The sequence below is a fragment of the Brachyistius frenatus genome, unplaced genomic scaffold, assembly GCF_029030835.1.
Source record: "Brachyistius frenatus isolate BFR_SWC_R1_liver_20210118 unplaced genomic scaffold, ASM2903083v1 Contig_36, whole genome shotgun sequence".
Taxonomy (NCBI): Eukaryota; Metazoa; Chordata; class Actinopteri; family Embiotocidae; genus Brachyistius; species Brachyistius frenatus.
In genome coordinates, this window is record NW_027210635.1 from 1907673 (window position 1) to 1930531 (window position 22859).

Here is a 22859-nt window from a genome sequence, read left to right on the forward strand (position 1 = left end):
GATTAACTGCAATCACAGAAACTCCTCATTTCTATTCAAATTCTTTTGTGATTCCGTCTGGAAGCACCTAAAATATTGAAATTAACAACAATAACTGTAGCTCTGCACGTGCAAACAATTTTGACAGATATCGCCAAAGAGCATTATACTGTAGAGTTTGTATACTTGTTACGTTTTTATAGTCTCACTTCCTGTTTTCAGTATTTTATTGTGATTAGGAGAAGAGAGGAGAGAAGAGGAGAGGAGAGGAGAGGAGAGAGGACTGAGACCCGGAGTGGAGAATGAGAGCAAGGTTAAACTGAAGGACGGGACTGAATCAGAGTAACGAGCAGAATTCAGATCAAGGGGAGAGGATGGGCAGAGAAATACAGGGATGGAGAGATTAAATGAAGAAAAAGAGATATGAAACACAGACACTTTTTTCCAGAGAGAAAAGGAGTGTTTAAAGTGAGCGAGTGGGTGTCTATGTGACAGGAAATGAAAGCAAGAGATGGAGCTCATTCAAATGCAAAACGCTGGCTCTTCTATAGAGGAGTGACCAGCTGTATGTCTGGAGAGCCCTCTAGCCCTTGTGGCTCTACTCCACTGAATAAGCCCCATCAATTAGTCAAGCTCCCCCAGTTGCCACTCGCATAAAACCATACCTGGAGACTTTGCACCGTGACCTTCTCCTCTACATGTGCCCAGTAGGCCACTTTCATCAAGGGAAAGATGTGGGCGGAAGTGGAAATGGATCATCAGCTAATTGGACACAGTATAATGGGAGATAGGGCAGGACAGGGAGCTGTGGTGTGAGTGTGCAAAAGTCAGGTTTGCACACTCGTTAAATATGTAAATGTGCTCAAACACATTGCACTCCCGGGAACACAAACTTGGCAAGGCTGCCCAGAGTGGACAAGCTGAGGCTGTGTATCCCTCGGGCACAATGCAGCCTTTCTCTACTTGGACAAAAAAAAAAAAAGGATGAGCAGGAGTAGACTGAGATGGAGGGACGGACAGGTGGAGAAAAAGGAACATGGGTTGGAAAAAAAAAAAGGGGTTAAAATCAGCCTGGAGGACAATAAATGGGACTGGACACTACAGAGTTGTCACACTACTTCAAAGGTGCGGCGTAAGGATGGTTGTAGGAGCTGGAACTCATTAGGATCCAAGAAAAGTGGTTCAGCTGGAAGTCAAGCTAAGAATTAAACATGAGTGAGGGAGTGGGGGGGAAAGGAGGTGGTGGAGGGGTGGTGCAGGCTGCAAGGGGACCATGGGGGAGAGAAAGAGAGTGAGAGAGAGAGTGGGGAGGCAGAAGGGGAGCGACTCACCTTGTTCTCTGATCAGAGGACAGAATATAGATTAGAGAGGCAGAAGAAAGAGAGAAATACTGAGAATAAAGAATAGGGAGACTCAAAGGAGCCAGACTGCAGGACACAGATACAATGGAGGAGGAGCATCAGGAAACACAGGTGCACGCTGGTGACAGGGCAGGTGGTGGGGTTCATTTAAGGTTGTCGGTTCGAAGCGTGACTCAGAATTACTCTCCCCCACCCATACTTAAAGACTTTTTAACTATTCTTGCATCCGTACAATGTCATTGACTGTCCTTCATGAATTGACTCCGTACATATAAAGTTTGAATGAAGTTTGTTTTTTTATTCATTAGGTCACATGGAAGCAGGCAAATACTACAACAAAAAATTGGACTATCAATCTAACGCTCATTTCAATACGTGGGATTTCTGGACTCAACTTCATCTCCATCCTTTAGCTACATCTGCTCATCCTCAGCTGATACTGCACAAGATCAGGATTCTGGATAAGCTGCCAGTCAAGCGCAGGGCTGACATAAAGAAACAGGCAGCCATTCGCATACTTTAGTCATACCTATGGACTATTAAGAGTCACGAATTAACCCAAACCTGCGTGTCTATTGGAGGAAACTGGAATACCCGGAGGAAGCCCTTGCAGACGCAGGGGGAACATGTAAACTCTATACAGAACTCGGAACGTATGTGCACAAACAGATTACTGTACGAGGGTGGATCAAAAAGCTTTAAAACCATTCCCAGTTGAGTGCAACACCATGAAGTGCACATGGAGCGCAGGGAAGCTTCAACCTTCGTTTGATCAACATCAGTATCTGAGTTATATGCATTTAAGTGACCGCTGACATGTGAACATTTGCCACGTCACATTGAACAGAGAGCACACATCAAAGTTTGTGTCAAGCTCGGAAAACAGAGCAACAGAGACCCTTGAAATGCTTCAGAAAGCGTACAGTAATGAAGCAGTGAGCCGGGCGAGGTTTATTTAGCAGCATTTGCATTTTAAAAAGGGAATAATGTCACTTTGCAACGTCGAAAAAAGGCACATCGGGTCATGAGCGGCACAAGGTGGGTTTCCTTTGACAGTCACAGGGCTATGCACCGTGATCTCATCCTCCAAAGTCAGACTGTCAACACTGGGTTCAACTGTGACGTTCTGAGGCGTCTGAACCAAAACATTCAGTGCAAATGGCCTGAACTGTGACATGATGCCACTTTGGTTCTCCAACATGACAATGCACCCACTCACAGCGTGTTGAAAATGCACAATCCTAGCTCCCCATCAGCTTACTTGTAGGATTTGGGTCCTTGTGACTTCTTACTGTTCCCCAAACATTTGTCACAAACTTTGATGTGCTGCTCACTTTTGAGATACATGGTGAGATTGTTAATGCACACGCACCAGTGGTCACAAAAACTAGCGTAACGTAACGTGCTGATGTTGCTCAAGCGACACAAGTCAAGGAATACTTACTCACGAAAGTTATAGCTTCTCCCTGCTCCCTGCATGTCACAGCGCTTGCTCAAACAGTTCCTCAGCAAACATTCAGAACTCGATTACACATGTATTGATAAATAATGCCACCAATGTCGACATCATCATGGCTCAGCTACTGCCCCGACTTGAAACAGTAACTTGACAGTGTCTGATATAGAGCGTCACCAGAGATATACTTGCTTTTAAACCATGCGTTGGCGTTTACAACCGTTTTGCGCCGTGATTGCTAACATACTTGCCCCTGTACTCTGCGTATTACTGGAGGACTCCACCAGACGGCACACCGGAGAAACAATGATACCATTAGAACATCCTGATTCGGCTGATGCAAACAATAAACATGGTGCCAATCGAGAAGATCACAACTTTGCCGATTGCAAGATCACCGGGGGACAAAACACACCGCCTGCACCATCCACACTCCGTATTTTCAGCATTTCCTGCTGTCTACGGAAATAACGCTATCAGACTTGTTGCCATTTTGTTAATCAGTTTCTGTGGTGCTGTCACTGCTCCACACTGCCCCTGCACCTATACCAGTCATGTGTGTGTATTGCATCTTGCATACGCATTGCGTTAATTTGAGGACGTGTACAACCAACGCTTGAATGTAAAATATATCACATTGACACTTGCTACATGTCAGTTCTGACAGGAAGTGTTGATACTTCAATAGAAACAAGTGAGAAAAAAAATTGACATTTTTGGCTGTTTTGGCAAACGGGCGAATAGAATCTGTAATTTTGTGAAAATGCCACATTAAGGAAGGGTTGTGTCAAATTGTTCACCAAACTTTCAAATTTCAAACAGCTGTAGACCGGCATTCACAGTACATCGCCAATCTGAAGCCTTGACTGCAGTGCATTGCTCAAAGGCACCTTCACAGAGTTGATAATATCTAATCAGAGGAGCGCCTATAAAGCGCAAGGCTTGAAATGCTTAAAAAGTGAAAATCAAATGATAAGGAGCCAGAAGATAGAAAAACACTGATGCACCAGGACTCACTGACACTGCTTCTATCCACGATTTAACAGTTCATACATTATTTTGCTGTTAACATCAGAGGACAATTAGGTTTGACTGGACTCTAAAGGTCAGGAACGACCAATAAATGCAGAGGATCTGGGTTTTTTTCTCGAGTCTTTCCTTTTTCCCCATCAGTAATGAGAAAAGATGAACACACACACACACACACACACACACACACACACACACACACACACACACACACACACACACACACACACACACACACACACACACACACACACACACACACACACACACACACACACACACACACACACACACACACACACACACACACACACACACACATACACGGACACCGTCACCCCATGTCTCACCCTGTCCCACTGTCTGTCTTTGTTGAGCAGAAGGATGACCAGCTTGGGGTGCATCTGGTATCCGTCCTCGCTGAACGACAGATTACGCCCCTCAAACGTCACATTCATCAGGTACCTGTAGAGGGAAACATTGACAAAGGGGACAGAGAAGGAAACAGATTGAGTCATCTATCACTCGCTGAATAACGTCGTTGTCAGTGGCATTTCACAAACGTCTTATTTACTCTCTATATATATATATCTGATCAAGAATGCGTATATATATATATATATACGCATTCTTGATCAGTGACTCAGTTCCCCAAACATTTACGTTTCATTGTGTGGCAACTTATTTTGTAAGCATCTATCATTTCAGACAAACCCATCTGAATTCAAGAAATGGCTATCGGCTTGTGTCTAACCAGCTCTCCCATAAATAGATGAATATACATTAGTCATCACTTGCGGAAGGACATTTGAGCAGAACAGCAGACGAAGGCTTTAAGACAGGACTAAGGGAAATTAGTTTCAGAAAATCATCACATCCTTCTGTCAAATATTACACATTCAAACCCGGCAACGGCAAAAAGCATTCACTCTTACTGATGTGAAATTAAAGAAATAGTTCAATATTTTGGGAACTTCTTTGATGGACAGTCAGAGAAGATTGACAGCACTCTCATATCTGTCTGTCAAATACAAGCCACTGCTAGTTTATCACAAAGACTGGACACACCTGTTTGAAGGTATAAAAAAACTCCCCCCATCAGCACTTTGTGACCTCACAAATGAACACAGTATAGCTCATTTCATTAATCGATACAAAAACTCAAGTGTAAAAATGTATGGGGGTTATGTGCAGGACTTTTACGTGACTGGGATCTCTTCCCAGGCAACCAGTCTAGACTAGATTAACTGTCGGCTGTTTTGCTGGCTGAGTGGAGATTTTTGCAGAATGGGCTTCCAACCAAACTCTCAAGGAAGTGATAGAAACTTGAGAAACAATATACTCATCCATCCTCCTCCTCATCAGATAACCGTTAATACAAATCTACAATCTACCAGCTAAAGTGCTGTGAAGCACTTTGAGCTGCATTTCTTGTATGAAAGGTGCTATACAAATAAAGTTTATTCTTCTTCTTATTATTATTATTAAAAATGTTACCTAAATATTGGCTTTAAAATAACATGAATAAATGTTATTTGAATTCTATAAACTATAAAGAGACTCAGCCAGGCAGATACATTGAGGGAGAGAGGAAGAGAGAGATGAAGAAAGGCACAAAAACAAGCAATGCAGTTTGTATCTGGTGTCACGAGTAAAAAAAAAACATTGTGTGTATGTGTGTGTTTGAGAGAGCAGCATTGGTGTTAATGTGTGTTGGAGTGTGTAAGTGTGTGTACATGAGGACAGGAATGTTTATGTCAGGTGAACTTGGATTCACTTCACTGTCAACCCCCCCCCCACACACACACACACACACCTCCCCCCCCCCACACACACACACACACACCTCCCCCACCTCTCCCCCCACACACACACACACACACACACACACACACACCCCACACACACACACAGGCTCTCTTAACTCATTTCCTCCCTCAGCCCTTTACTCTCTATCACCTTCCTCTCTCTCTCTCTCTCTCTCTCTCTCTCTCTCTCTGTGACTGTTTCCATGGAAACACTGTGCCTCAACACCATGCACACCATATATATATATATATGTAGATGAATAAATAAATGACAGAAGAAGGTGCATGTGAATGTGACTGTATGTGTGGAGAGGACTGGCTCGGTGCCAGTGTGCTGATGAGGTCTGTGAGCATCGGACAGGGTCGTGTGCCAGGACACATGATCACCAGCAGAATCAGCTCGTCTTGAGCGACTGCTTCTTTTTTTTTTCCTTGGGAGAGCGTGATGATGCTCTCTCTTTCTATCTATCTATCCATCTATCCATCTATCCATCTATCTTTCCACTCCAGAATGGAATGATTTATGTAATCCAGCAATTACTCTAATGCCAGCTTCCTTATTCTATTTCCTGTATTAAATATTGATATTTTCAATGGGCTGTGAGGATCAGAATCACCCAGCATCATACCGTCTCATGCAGCCCCATGTGTCCGGCTAACAGCCCCATCCTGTAGAGCCCTGGCACTGATACAAAGTGCATGGAATCTGCTGCATAAATCATAAGTCATTTACAAAATGACTTGACGCTGTGGCCCCTTTAATCTTTATTGAGCCAGCTATTGTTACGTGCTACAAATGCACGGGCCTGTGTGTGTGTGTGTGTGTGTGTGTGTGTGTGTGTGTGTGTGTGTGTGTGTGTGTGTGTGTGTGTGTGTGTGTGCGCGTGCGTGCGAGCAACCTACACACTGTCAGCAGCAAATCACAAGCATATGTGTGTTGCCATGGCACCCACAACCACTGTGATTTCCGAGCCAATGTGCAGCGTTACTATGGTAACGGTAATCTCACAGAGGGTGGGGAAAGAGAGAGAGAGAGAGAGAGAGAGAGGTGGGATTCAAAGAAAAGAAAAAAAAGGGAGGGGATGGACATATTACAACTAGATTGCGACGTGCTCGTCGCTCTTCTGCCATCACACTCTGACGACCGTGTTTACGGGCAGGAACGTCTCCGTGTCCTCTCGCTGTCGCCTCCTCTGAACTTCCTGTATCACCACCAAAAAAAGAAGAGGACACGCACGTACCCACAGACACTCAGACGGAGACGGTTTGCTCAGCATTCGCACTCAAAGATGAATATAAAGGCAACATCTGAGAGCCGCCCTGCTCTTTGAGATGCTCCACCGGGGCAGCTGGGTGTTAAGCACCTTGTTGAAACCTGGATGACAGTCAGTCACCTTCACTGCCTTCCTTTACACGCCAGACACGCAAATAAACATGTGAATAAGAACCAGCTCCCAAACCGCTTCCATCTATGTCCTAAAGCTACCCTGTGTGTCATGAGACTGCATTACGTTACGTGCATATTAGAAATCCTGTGCACACACTGTGTGTGAATAATATGATAAGACGGAGTCACACATCCACCCATCCTCTAAACCCCATGTTTTGATATCCTGTTGAACCCGTCAGTTTCCAGCTTAAGCCAGAGGAGAAACTCTCAGCTGTACTGTACAGAAGGTGAATTAAAATTCAAACAGCAGAAGCAGCTGTCTCCACCTGGTGAACAAAAGCTAGTGGCGCTGACCGGAGTTCGACATGTTGTGCTCCAATCACATCTACAGTCGCGATTTCCCTTTCACTAACTCACCCATTATGGAGCTTTAAAGGCATCAGTGATTCTATTCTTTCTCGTTTTATTTAAGGAAAGCTTGTTAAATGCGTCTGTATATCAGAACGACATAGTGACACACACACACACACACATACACAAACTTGCCATGCTAAATCCATGGCCTGACACAGATATGTTTTAGCGCATGTTCTGCTGTGAATAATGGAGGAGTTGTGTGAATCATTGATAGATCAGTTTTAATAAATTAACCCTGACATGAATTACTGATGAATTACACTCCGTAGCAATTACTGTGGTGCACTGTACTTATTGGATTTGTAGAGGAGGAACCTATATGGAGAATGATAACATGCCCCATATGGCAGCGTGCGGTCGAGGCAGACAAAACATACTGCAGCTTTGCTGCGTGCACACTTGGGGTATACGCGGTGTGAATGTGAGGTGAGGTGTGAATTTGTCGTGTGTGCATGTGTTGTGCACGTGGTGGTTAGTGTGTGTGTGTGTGTGTGTGTGTGTGTGTGTGTGTGTGTGTGTGTGTGTGTGTGTGTGTGTGTGTGTGTGTGTGTGTGTGTGTGTGTGCATATTCAGACATGGGAACTAAATGTGTAAACAGTGCAATAGATAGTGTTAATGGGAACAGAGATACTGAAGGGAAGAACTGAGAACATGAAATGGCATCTAGATATGTGGCTCTGATTTGATTTAGTTTTGACAACTGATAGAAAGCCCCTATTATGCAACAAGAAGTTCAATCGGAGATCTGATTGGTTAACTGTACATTTGAAACGTGCTCAAATCAGCATGACAGCACACCGTCCTCATCACTAAAAATATCGCTCTGCCTTCTCAATGGGAATATCTGATTGGAGTTGAATTTCATGTTGTCGTGTTGTAGCCGTTTGTGGAAACCAGGCTGCTTCGTCTGGATGTGCGTGGGTGGAAATTACTTCACACAACAAGGAATCTTCCGTTTCGTACCTTTACCGAACTTGCAGCAGGTGAGTACAGAACATACAGTACGTCCATTTACATCAGGCATAGCGGTTATACCGGGTTGTGGGCTCGAGCTCGGGGACAGAACAGCACGTTAGCACTGTCCATGCGATGAGCCGTGAGCACCATTCAACCTAAAACTAACTGACTCCCATCAAATCTCGTTGTTTTCTCTGATCGTGATCATGAACCAATCAAAAACTCTATATTTAACAACAAGCAACCTGTCATGTAAGAGGAGGGAGGAGGAAAGAACTTCTCTATTGTGAACAGCCTTACAATTTAATATGCAATATAATGTTGTTTTTAACTGTTATAGGCCTATTAAATGTGAACCATTACACAGAATTGGGTGTTTCTTTGTACTTTGTTCTGCTTCTCAGCACCCGTACCGTAACACCACAGATAGTCGCGCACTTAAGATCCAGGCAGCGGCTCGTTTGACCAGGTTTAACACATGGCGGCTAAAATGACGGCAGTCCAGTGAGTGGGTGACACGACGCTACAATCTTAAAGATACACGAGTCCATCGATATCTTTTTTCAGTGGCTTTTTTACTTACAACAAGATTGAGTAAGCTAAGCAGTTTCGTGTTCCTGTGCTGTATTTATTCAGTTTGAAAAATCCCACTATCTCTGGAAAGGATTAAAATGGACTAGAAATCATCTCTGTTGCTAGGTTGTTACTGACATTGCATACATTACATATGAGTTTACTGACACAACTGATTGCTTTCAGTTCTTAGTCATACCCCATGTATTGCCATGGAAACGGAGATTGCACTAACAAAAAGTTATATATTTTGAGAGCAAATTGCCCCACAATATGAAAACATTTTGATTAATTATTTGATTTAGCTGATAACTTGTGGGATAATCACAATATTTCCCTCGAGGGTGCGCTTTAACATCATTATTGGCACGACAGTGATGCGGTAAGCGTCTCGTGTAATATTGCTTCAATCAAAACTATGTATAATGACATTAATTTGAAACGGTAGCTCTTAAACTGGCTGGATTCTCTACATTGTAGAGATAATGGATACCTGAGGCAATATTCTCCTTTTCTTGATTTTCTAATTTCAGAGCATTTTGTAGTAAAACTTCAAAAGCCTTAAAAGATAAATGTATGTACTGGAATAACAAATCAAGCATTATAATAGACTAGAGTATAAGGTACTCTGTGAAACAAGAGTGCAATGAAGGGAAGAAAATGAGAGGAAATAATGTAATAGAAAGAGAGGGTTAGGCAAAGATTGTGAGATAAAGGAAGAAACAGAAAAGTAGACGCTTGAATAAACCTGCCAGAGAAAAGAAGATTTAGTGACAGAGACAGATGGAGAGATTTGAGAGGAGAAAGAGAGATGGCAAAAAAAGATGGAGAGAAACAGGAGAGACAGAACGGGAGGCTTCATGACCTACTTCCAATCAAGCCTCATCACAAACAGGTACTTTTCTTACACCGCCCACAGGCCTGCCCCACAAACACACACCCAACTGGCCTTTATAGACTCCGTCGGAAAAAGCTAGACGCACACACACATGAACACCGAGGTGGACACACGGTCTTTCAAACTGGCACACACTCATCCCTCAGCTCAAAAGGGTGAAAATTCTGCTTCAGAGCACCCTCAAACGCGCACACACACACACACACACACACACACACACACACACACACACACACACACACACACACACACACACACACACACACACACACACACACACACACACACACACACACACACACACACACACACACACACACATATACTCTATTGAAAGCCTCACTGAGGCCACATAAGTTCAGAAATGTCCACAGAGCTTAAAAGCACTTGACACCTCTCCAACTCCAAGCTCATCTGGAACCTGTCCACGACTGGCAAGGTCAGGGCCACTGTTGTCAAACTCATGATTCTCACACTGTTGTGTACTGCTGCTCACCAGTGGTCTCTCTCCATCCCTCCATCGTTCTGTCTTTTGCTCTTTGTGCTCTGCTCTCTTCCTCCTCTTTCTTGCTATCTTCATTTGTCAGGCGTGTACTGTAGCATTAGCTGGAAAGTCACGGTGCTGGCTACAGTGGACTTAATTTACTTAGTGGAGCGACACGTCCTTCTCTTGTGGCACGAAGGGCCGAACAAGGAAATGCTAATGTATGGTTTATAAAGTCAAGTAGATGACTGTGACCATACAGCCACTCTTCCTCATTCACTAGTAGACTGAAATGAAAACTAGATGTGATTTACATATTTCCATGCGTCACTCACTGACCTCATAACTTTGAAATCCACAAGCTTGAAAACTATGTGACATGTGATCCAACTGGGATACAAAAAGAAATGGGTCAAAGCTGTAACACAAGTTTTGTATTGTTTTTAGTAGTTTGGGACATGCACAGATCAGCCAAAGGTTTAAAACCACCTGCCTAATATTGTTAAGGTTCCTTTTCGTGCCACCAAAACAGCTTTGACCTGTTGAGGCGAGGAGTCCTCAAGACCTCTGAAGGTATCAGGCACCAATGTTAGCAGCAGAGCTTTTAAGTCCTGTAATCTGCGAGGTCCATCAATGGATCGCACTTGTTTCCAAGCACGTCCCAAAGACACTCGATCTGACTGACATTTGGGGAATTTTGAGGCTAAGTCAACACCTTTGAACACTTTGTCATGTTCCTCAAACCATTTCCTCAACAAGTGGTAGGTGCATTATCCTGCTGATGGAAGCCAACACCATCAGGGATTACTATTGCTATGAAAGGGTGTACATGGTCAACAACAATGTTTAGGTCGGTGGTACCTGTCAAAGTGATGTCCACATTAAAGCCAGGACCCAAGGTTTCCCAGCAGAACATTGTCCACAGCAGAACATTGTCCACAGCCTCCATCAGCTTTCCTTCTTCCCAATAAATAGCACATCCTGCTGCCATCTCCTTCCCCAGGTAAACGACACACACACGGCTTTCTACCCAATGTAAAGGAAAACACGATTCATCAGACCAGGCCAACTTCCTACATTTCTCCGTGGTCCAGTTCTGAAGCGCACATGTCCATTGTAGTTGCTTCTGGCAGTGGACAGGAGTCAACATGGACACTCTGACTGGTCTGCAGCTACGCAGCTCCGTATGTAGCAAGCTGGGAATCACTGTGTGTTCTGACACATCTCTATCATGACCTGCATTAAGGTTTTCAGCAGTTTGTGCTGCAGTAGCTCTCCTGTGGGGTCCGACCACAGGAGCAAGTCTTCGCTCTCCATGACCATCAATTAGTCTTGGGCGCACCTGACCCTCGCCCTGGTTCACCGGTTGTCCTTCCTTGGCTCATTATTTGTATTTACTAACCCCTGCACACCTGGAACACCCTACAAGACCTGCTGTTTTGGAAATGCCCTAACAGAGTCATCTAGCCATTACAATTTGGCGCTCTGATGCGAACACTTGATCATTTTTCCTGTTTCCAACATATCCGATTCAACAACTGAATGTTCACGCGCTGCATAATAATGTATATCCCACCCACAGACAGGTGCCAATGTAACAAAATATTCAATGTTTTTCACCACCTGTCAGTGGTTTCAGTGTTGAGGCTGATCGCTATTTGCTGTTAACATCAACCATTTTAAGAGGGCTTCAAAATGGATGAATTGGGTGACTGCCATCGTCCTTCCTTCCCTCCTTAATTTCGTCACCATTTGTTCTGCTGCTTCACATTTTCAACGACTTCAAGTTTTCAAATATGGCCTAAAATTAGCTACCAAAAATTGTTGTGGAATAAATCTAAAGCAAGAACTAGGGCAAGCACTTCATGACAGTTCATCCTTAATCTACAGTTGAACATTTGTTCCTCATGAGTTGGTGGAGTTTTGAGAGGCAGGAAGTCACATCATCCTCTCAACCAGAGACTTCCAACAGGGTTACTTGTATCCTGGGGGGGCTGTGCAGTTGCCAAGGTTTTTTTTTTTTTTTTTTTTTAGAAAACCTGTCAAGTAGCTCGACGAACATGAAAAAGTAGAATTTACAGTAGGACACCATTAAAAACATATATCTGAGTATTAAGTCGGCTGTATCATTAAACAATCAATTCATGTATCATTGCAGCTAATACATAATACTGAAAATAGGTAAAAATACAAACAGTCGAACTGAAATGAAAATAATATAGTATAACTTTATCAAACACTTCAAAGAAAATAACATTCACATAACACTCACTACCGTACAATTTGATATGATAAATTTTTTTAATAATATTCCAAAATAATTCAAATGAACACATTTGCAACATGACTGTTGGTGCTGAGGACAAGCGAACCTTACAGGACTGTTGGGGTTGATGTTACCAAAACGTTTGGGACCACCATTCAATCCTGAGCCCCATCGTTTTCTGATTAGTTTGACTACCAGTTGCCACGATCAGTTTATGTTTTCCAGACAAATTTGTTGCAGCAAAATTTTGCTTTAGAGATCAACACTTTGTTTTCCAGCCTCGCACAGCTGCTTAATGCCATTTCCATCAGCGAAGAATTAATTGTGACTCTACCTGATTTATTAATGATTTACTTTAAAAGGTCCGTTTGAAAATGTATAAATGGAATTCACTGGAGAGAGACACTGAATGTAATGTTTTCATCCCTACAAAAGAGCCTTTTGATTCGAGTTGCTCTCGACCCATCTTTCATCTGTTCATTTGGTGATTCACTTAGCAGTGAACTAACCAGGCAGCAGGACATCCAGCCAGCCAACAAACCAAGCAGCCAGAAAGCCACGAAACCCACTGTTCATTCAGTTTTTAGTATATAGACTGGAGGCCAAATTCTAATCTCTTGATTGAACACTTGAAGACAAAGGTTATCACCAAACAAATTTAGTTAACGCAGCAAGGGGCGAAGGATCTTAGCAGCGCTCGCAACTGATCTAATCAACAACATAGCTAAGTTGATTATAAAACTGCAGGTCTGGAGTGCAGACAATGGCTGGAGAGGAGAGGAGAGGAGAGGAGAGGAGAGGAGAGGAGAGGAGAGGAGAGGAGAGGAGAGGAGAGGAGAGGAGAGGAGAGGAGAGGAGAGGAGAGGAGAGGAGAGGAGAGGAGAGGAGAGGAGAGGAGAGGAGAGGAGGGGAGATAAAACAGAGCAGAGCATCACTCGACAGAGGAGAATAAAGCGGAACAAAGCAGTATGGAGAAGAGCAGATGTATAAAAGCCAACCAGGGCAGAACAAAAGAGAAGACTACAGGCCAAGAAAGGACAGAGGAGAACATGATGGAGTCACAGGAAAGCTGAGCAGAGCAGAGAGCAGCACAGGACACGGCAGACAAGACCACAGAAGAGTTGAGAAGAACAAAGAAGCGCACAGCGAGGAGCACACGAACAGAGCAGGGGAATTGCATTCAGGGACAACGGGAGCTGCCATAAACTCCAGCGTTATCTCAAAGCAGTAAGTAGTGGTGAAACAAATGCAAAGCTTCAGAAAGGAGCGAATCACAGACGGGCTGAAATGACATCTAAAGAGCATGCTGGAACAGACAACAAAGCTTTGTTGCCTTAGTGCAGGATGCAGTGACGCCTGGACCATGAGGAGAAATTTTACACATCCCTCATATGCAGTTCAATCCAAAAAGGTGAGCATGTGTTTCTACAGTGGGCTCCTGTGTCCTCCTGCTGCCATACGTGTCTGTGTGTATTTTTGGACAAATGTGTTCTCGTAATCAGGAGAGGAACTGTGGGAGAAAGCAGTGCGGCAGAAAGCAGAAACAGACTGCTTATACCACCTCCACCATGCAGCTACTTTCCAAAGAAGCATGTGACAAGACAAGAAGAAGGAAACAGAATTTCCAACAACAGCAACCGAACCGGTGGCAATCTCTTGACAATCTCTTTAGCACGCACACGCACCCACGCGCACGCACACACACACACACACACACACACACACACACACACACACACACACACACACACACACACCTGGCCTTCCTTGACAGTCTGTCTCTCTTAAGCACAATAAAAAAAACACACATACCCATACACATCCAGCCACAGCAGACATGCAGAGTGGCAGAGGGGTGAAACTGCCCCCTGAATATAATACTGCGCTGAGCTCTGGAGCACAGCACGACAGGGGATAGTGTTCGCCGACTGAAACGCCATTGGGACCAATTAGGCAGCGCGCAAAGCAAAGAGCAGCCGAACGCTACACTTCACAACCAGTTCAAAAGGCCTGCTGCCGAGACGGACAGCTGAGGGGGTGGGGTTGGTTTTCCTGAGGAAGGGGGCATGTGAAGGGGGTGTTTGTGTGTGTAGGGTATTATTACATGGGGGGACGATGATCACAGAATGCAGGGGATGAAGGTGCGTGCGTGTGTGGTGTGTGTGTGTGTGTGTTGGTGCGCATTTGTGTGGGCGCGCCAGCATCTGCCGCTTCCATGAATGTGCTGATCTATGCTTGTGTTGATGTTAGACCACCTGAACGTGTGCATCTTTAAAGCTGCTGCGTGTAGCATTTTAGCATCCATAAATCATTGCCACATTAATTTGGGTACATTAGTGTAATTGTAAATAAATGGCTGTAAACAAATGAAACCACTGCTGAGATACATGGCCTCTCACTGTAAAGTTTTTCACGTTGAGCACCACAGAGATCTTCGTGGGATATGTTGAATTGCTGCAGGGCAAAAAGTGAGTTTTTTCTACTGCATACGCAACAGTAGGGAAAGGAGCACCGTTTCTACGGGGCACTCACACTTTCTCACGATGACATATTCCAGCAGAGATGTGGCGATATCAAACAAGAAGTTGAGAACTCTATGAACAATGCAGTCTTAAGTCGAAAGATTGCAAACAATATCACTAGAAGTCCTCTAAAATATTAAGGGTCCCATATTTTACACTTTTCAAGTGTTTTATTTACAGAAGATATTTTTCTAGTTTTCAGAAACAAAAACCATCTTTATATGGCTTCTTTCTTGAGCTCTCTGAAGAAAAGGATGTTTTACTTCTGTGTCTTTAAGGCCCATTATTAATCATCCTCTCTTCTGATTGGCTATCTCTTATCTGAGTTGTATTTAACAGGTATTTGTGTTTAATCATTAGTGTGCATTGATTTTGGATGTGAAGCTCGATTTACTCTGGAGCTTCCAAAGTTTGAAAAAATAACCCTGATTATGTCACAGTGATGTCACTGCTATTTTCCACAACCTGGGATCGAGACTTTAAAATTTTCACGGGAAGCGTTCCAAACTGTGAGTTCAGGGTTGAAAAAAAGTTGAGGCTGGGGGCATGCAAATGAGTTGCACTACTGGAAATATAGGATGGTAATACACAAGAGAACATGATATCTCCATTTCTGCTGCGCTGATTTGATCCTTACTTTAAATCTGTCTAAATAGATGTTATATACGAATATAATTTGTAATTGTTTACCAAGGGTTAGTCACATGTGATAATGGACAGACAGCTGATATTCTACTGTGGATCACACCACACAAAAACTCTCACCTGAGCACTTCGTTGGGGTTGCCTGAGATTGGGGTCTTCTTGTCAGGAGCTCCATGGCACTCAGACTTCAGCAGGGTGTGAGGCCCGCGGTCCATCACCATGGTGGAAGTTGCCATAGTGATGATCGCCACACCATCACGAACACGAGCCTCTAGGCCATAGTCCCACTCGTCGTAGGACACAGAGAGCAGGCCTAACCGGACAAAAAAGAGGAGACAAGAAGTTCAGAGGAGGTGTGGAAACAAAATAACACTGTGATGGTGAGGCAGAATGAGACAGAAGGATTAGTAAAAATAGGTAAGTGAGAAAGGAAGGATTCATGAAGGAGGTGGTATATTTAGGAATAAGGTAAATACAGCATGAGCATTAGACTAGTAAACTGAGACGTGAAGGCAAAAGGGAGACCGACAGATGGAGAAAACTACAGTGGGGATAGATGGGGATTATTCTGCTAGGCTATATAGAGGGTACATGAGCATACACTAGATGATGACTCACACAGCAAATGAAACGCACACCCATTCTGCCTGACTAAGTGTCTATCACCTTGCTGTGTTTGTCCATCTGTCTGTCTAAAGCGCTGTCTGTCTCTGTTTGTTGGCCTCAGCGCTGTCTGTACGCTTGTTTATCTGTCCTTCTGTCGGCCTGAGTCCTGTTCTCTTTTGACAATCTGTCAGAGGTTTATGAACATTTATTTGTAGATATCTCTGTCTCTCTCGCTGTCTCCCTGCCCATCTCTTCCGATGCCCTTCTAATAATCCATCAGCCCATTCAACTCTTTGTCAGGATGGCTGTCGTTCCTCAAACCTGTCCTGCTCTGCTGTTGAGTGACTATCAAGTATGCGGACGATACACGGATATTTAATGTATTTCTGAGGCTGAAGAAAGTGTTGATCTGACCACCTTGGCTTTATTGCCTTTAATTATCCGAAGGAAGGTGAGATCATATAGGACAGCACCCTTAATGTCCATGGGTCGAATCATCAAAGACGCCCCCAGTTGCTTGAGATTCTTCATGCAAAGCAGTCATTTTAAAAGTTTGGGTTATTTTTCACACACACACACACACACACACACACACACACACACACACACACACACACACACACACACACACACACACACACACACACACACACACACACACACACACACACACACACACACACACACACACTGAATTAACATATTGAGACTGCTGCCTCCCTCTGGAGCATGGAAGAGATTTGGATATCCAGAGGCACACGGAGGGCAACTAGGGCTAAGCTGCTGCACCGTGCTGAGGTGTAGGTTTCGAGAGATGGGCTAGGATCAGGTGTCATTGGACAGGAACCCCATACCAGCCTCTACACACATCACGACATTATGCCAGTCAACCTTCGAAGCAGGCCATCTGGATTAAGATTGAAGTGGTGGGGTTGTCTGGGGAGAGGCCTAAACTAACAGGTGCTTCTGATTGCAGCACCTGTCTCGCAAAGGTAGCCTGCACCAAGGGAGTTCTGCAGACGTCATAGACTGTATATACGTAACTTCTTGGTCTGAAAAATGCAATATCACCGAGTGCCGCTACAGCTTGGCTCCAAAAAGCCTCCGGCTCCGTAGTCTTCCATTGAACTTCTCTCATGAAAGTTAATACATTTTTTCCAAAAGTTATCTCTCTCCGCTAATGTCGGGTTTCCAATCAGATCGAGTCAAATCCACCGCTCACTCCTCCTCAGCTCGTCCAAATATGGTCACTTCTGGCGCCAAACTGCTCTGATTTAGCAGGATGCAACGGCCAATATCTGAACTCGAGGCTTCATAACGGCCGTTCACAAATCAATGGGTGTCGTCACTGTTGGTTGCCGCTTGGCGGACGATGAGAGGTTGAGGTAGTGGCCGTATCTGAGACAAAGGAGAATACGCTGTATATTTTCTGATCGCCAGATGGTCTATAAAAATGTTGAGTCAGTTGCAGTCCTGTATTTGCACACAAATTTGCAAAGAGCCTTGTATCAGTCAAATAATCACAAATCAATTTCTTATATACACCCTAGAAAATCAGATTCATTCTATCAGTGTGTCTTTAAATGGATTCTTTTTTTAATTTTTTATACACTTTATTAATCCCCGAGGGGAAATGTCTTCACTACAGCAGGGGGGCTCTCAGGGGGGAGATGCTGCAGCAGGCTGCCACGACCGCGGCGCCAGGTAACCTGACCTGAAGTGCATGTTTTTGGATGATGGGAGGAAGCCGGAGAACCCGGAGAGAACCCACGCAAGCACAGGGAGAACATGCAAACTCCGCACAGAAAGGCCCAGGACCGGATTCGAACCCAGAACCTTTTTGCTGTGAGGCGACAGTGCTAACCACTGTACCCTCTTGGTGTATTATTAATCTAAAATGGCAAAAAAAAAAAAAAATGCAGAAAGAACTATGAGAAGAGTTTATTTGCTTGGAAAATTAGGCTATTATGGATCAAATAAAACACAGCTGACATTTAGATAATGAGTTTATTAAATTGCCATTATTGACAATGTAATCCGTTACAATATTCAATCATAATATGATTAACTCATGACAAATAGTCACCATTAATTGATGACACAGTGCATGTTGCCCAGCACTGACTGAACCTAGTGCACAAATGTTTATCTCTTTTTAATGACCAATCATTTAGTTCTCATGTTCACCGCTGTCAGGATTCATCGTGTTGGAGCTAATAGGTGGGATTGTCCTTGAGCTCGGCTCACAAGTGTTCTAATTGTTCTGGATTCATTTTTGGAACGTCGTTTAGGAACAAATTTATGCCTGTTTAATTCAAATTACAGGTTAACTTTGGACCAGCTTAAATTTTTAAATGTAAAATGATGCAGCAAATGTGCCCACCCTGTAGAGCAGCTAGAAACTGCTAGAAGACCTCAAAGTTATGTAACATAGTGTTATAGTGTATCCAAACTCAGTTATTCCGCATCTTCATAGGGCGGCACGGTGGTGCAGTGGTTAGCACTGTCGCCTCACAGCAAAAAGGTTCTGGGTTCGAATCCGGTCCTGGGCCTTTCTGTGCGGAGTTTATAGTGTATCCAAACTCAGTTATTCCGCATCTTCAAATCCTATTCTCTTGTAAAATTGAAACACAAGTTTTGAATATCATTATTAAAGCATAGACTGTTGCTTGTCAGGTATATTTCTTTTCATTTTAGAACTAACATCATTTTGACTTTATTTATAATACTTTAGCCTAATGGGGATAATTGTGTCTATTCTGCAACACACAAACAAAGCTGCTTCTTTATTTTCCAAGTCTTTAATGGATCATAATGACTTGCACATAGCTGAAGGCTTTTTGGATTTATACTGAATGTAGAGCAAATCAGCAAAGACATTAAAAACTCACTGAGTTTTAAACTCACTGAGTTAGAATTTGCTTATGATAGTTCAATCCAGTATCATGCCAAAGTGTCTAATACACCCACCAGTACACTACAGCATACTGTGTCGTTTTGCCTCGTCTAGGCACAAAAACTGCTTGGTTGGGAATATTTTTCAAAGAAATCCACACAGCAATATCACAGACTTGAACCCTAGTCTCCTGAGTGAAAGTCCTGGATTTGATCCATCCAACCACCCACTACCTGCTTGTCTTTGGTGAGATACTAAGCTGGCTAGTTGACTGGCAACAATCCACAGTCACTGGCTCGAAGTGAGAAGCCTTCTTTTGTTCAGTTTTGTGTGAAATCGAAGCCGTATTGTTTCAAATATTGTTTGACGGGTGCGGCAACAGCAACCAAAGGAGGAGGGACCATCGAGCAAACAATTTAACACAGAAGCCTTTCCGATCAAAAGCCCAGTCTTGACAACAGCAGAGTCTTAACTCGGCAACAAAGGCCTTTGTGACTTCTGGAAATTGCTAATAACAGATTTTTCTGTCTGGGATCTATTAGACGCCTCTGGGTTCAGGGTCACACGGCTCTCAGCGCCCAGCTTTCAAGTCAATTTATCTGGCTATCTGTCTCTGTCTGTCATTTAATCTGTCCTTCCCTCTGTCCATCAGTTGGTCTGCATCTATCTGACAGCGTATGACCACATGTCAGCCAGTCCACTACCATGTCAGTGGGCAGAAATAGACAGGCAGCCTGGCAACCTGCCTTCCTCGCGGGGCCTCAGCGCTGACAGCTCCGGCCCTCCAGGACCACATCTAATGTCACATACTGTTGACACTTTCTCAACACTCACTCACATCCATCGCTTGTTCCTTTTTACATACTTCACTTTTATCATTTTATGGGAAAGATTCTTTACTAGGAAGATGGATGCATCTTTGTGTCTCTGTTGGCAGCGTGTGCTCTCTGGTGGATTCTTTTCTGCATCTTGGGAAAGGCTGTGTGATGTGTATATATTCATGCTTCTCTCAGGACATGTTTAAGTGTCACAACACAGACATGTCAACTGGTAACGCTAAAGCCAAACTGCAATGTTGCATCTGGAGGTGCTTCTTCTGGTCAGAAAAGAGGCTACTGTCTCCCTGTCACAGATACGCACATACGAAGAAACCCACAAACAATGCAGACAGAGTATCCACAGTACGCAAACTGATTGGAGAAAACGTAACAGCAGATATTTTTGGAAACAGCTTATTATTGTCAGCGATGTCAGATTGGGTGGTTACGTTGGCACAGCCTGTGCTGCAGTTGTGTGTAACTGATCAGGAAGAAAAGAGACAGAAAAAGCTGTTAGCGGGAGTGAGAGAGCTGAGAGGGACGAGGAGGAAGAAGAGGGACAGAATGTGCACACAGAGAGGGAAAGTCAAACAGCAACAGAGACACAAAGATACCGCAACAAGAAAACAGAGAAAGCTGAACAGAGTTTGAGGAGAGTCAGAGGAGGCTGAAATAGTAAAACAGAAAACACAGAGAAGTGAAGGAACAATGGCATGAAATAAGGAGGAAAAGATAGGAAGGAGGAGAGTTGGTGGAGAAGATGGTTCCCAAGAGCACTACTTAAGGAAGGCATCAGTGAAATTACCCGTGAGAATTGGATGCTCTTCATCACACATGGTGCAAATTATTAAGTGTGCCTCGTAAGCAAATTAGCCCCACAGCTAGCGCACACCTTCTGCTGAACCCTGAACCACTGGATTCAAACAGAGCAACCAACGCGCCATCCCAGATGCTACGGTGTCATTTCACTCTGCTTAGAAGTTGGTGCGCTCGACTGCCACCACAGTCTTCATGTGGCTTTCCTGACGTTGAGGTTAAAACTAGAGATAAGAGCTGGTTAAATAACTACAAATATCATTTAAATATCTTCCTTTGCTTCAGTTGAATCTTCATCCTGGTTAATTCAGGCCACTATCTGTTCAAATCTGCGGGGGGGTTTTTGGTGACAAAAAAATGCAATTTGTGCCTCTGAGAAATTTTACTATTGTTGGAATATCAATTCTTCTGCAATGAAAATCAAAACATACAAGCCTTTTAGACGCTTTAGCAACTCATGATGAAGGTAAGGCAGCGTTCAATTATTTTATATAGCGTCACTGCTGAAGTGGTTTCAGTAAAATCCATCATCCGACCATCATGTTCATCTTATTGGAGGGGCATCACTGACAAGCACAGATCCTGCAGCATCCGAGGTGCGAGCAGAAGCTCAGCAATCTGAAAAATGACTTATGTTTATGCATGTTTCAACTTGCAAGCTATAATATGGTTTCTATGGATACAGCCACACATGATCAGATTTTACATTTAGTTCCACAGATTCATAAAAGACCTATTATATTTAAACTAACTTCATTTGGTACCAGACATGTTGTTGTTGATGGAATACAGGCCAGTGAAGAGTATCATGTATTTTGTAACATTCTGTATTCAATTCATCACGCATAAAATGAGAGGTTCACATTTAGTCAACTATCCGTTATTATGTCCCATATGATTCATGACATAATAATTCAATGTTAACCGAGAGAGGTTTGTGTGTGTCCATCAACGTAGCCACTCCACCAGCTCCACTTTGTAATTATCCAGGAGTACATGAGCTAGACACGATTATCTCCGTGGCAACATAAATCAAGAGGGAAGTTGTGTGATTTACATAGCTGATATGGTTATATATCAAACTTTATAGACTGGAACCCCTAATTTGGAGCAGACAAACCAATACAAACACACACACACACACACACACACACACACACACACACACACACACACACACACACACACACACACACACACACACACACACACACACACACACACACACACACACACACACACAGCGAGAGTTGGGGTCACACTGGCCAACAAATAAACACTCTCGCCCACCACCATGTGAAGTACACACTAAAGCACAAACACACAACCCATTTGATTACTTTCACCCATTATTTTCGAATACAAATTAAACACCAAACCAATCGCACATTTCACAGACAAACGCACACAGAAAGGACACGCAAACACACCAAAGCGCAGTCAAAAGCGCGCACACACAAATGCACTCCTAACTCCCATTTAGAGTAAATCACCCCTGGATGTCAATAAGGGAGCAGAGGTAAAAAGTTTGAGTTACAGTGCTTGAACGGCTCAACAATCTCAGGTTCCCCCTGAACAACATTTCCTAGAAACTGCTGAGGACAGGCAGCAGTGTAATATCTCCCCTCCACTGTAAATCAACAAGCCAAACACCAACAAATTATCAGGCTCATATGTCCGGCATAAATATACTACCTGCTCTACAGAGAGGGAAACAGCCTGAATTTGCGGAAAGTTCCATCGGTTAGCATGGTGGCAACATCACTAACAGTTAAATGCTTGATTCCTACTGCGAGCTGGCCTTTCTAAAAGTGTCTGACCACCCCGGAGTGCTCAAAGTGGCGTTACATGAGGCAGTCTGACAAGTGTGCCTGACAGATTGCGTGAGTAGGTTGCCTGGTTAATGTGCCCCAACTTAGATGCCACTTTGGGTCCACG

The 22859-nt window shown here is 43.7% G+C and overlaps 1 protein-coding gene across 5 annotated transcripts in view; it reads right to left on the minus strand.

Annotated features, from left to right (window-relative positions):
* LOC138622456 (glutamate receptor ionotropic, NMDA 2B-like) overlaps nucleotides 1–22859 on the minus strand; it is a 136507-nt gene that overhangs the window by 32182 nt on the left and 81466 nt on the right. For all 5 annotated transcript variants that reach the window (XM_069701277.1, XM_069701276.1, XM_069701274.1 and 2 more), the window contains 2 exons: nucleotides 15906–16098; nucleotides 4176–4290 (listed from right to left, as the gene is read on the minus strand). In XM_069701277.1, coding sequence (XP_069557378.1) covers nucleotides 4176–4290; nucleotides 15906–16098 — 308 coding nt within the window. The remainder of the gene's footprint in view (nucleotides 1–4175; nucleotides 4291–15905; nucleotides 16099–22859) is intronic.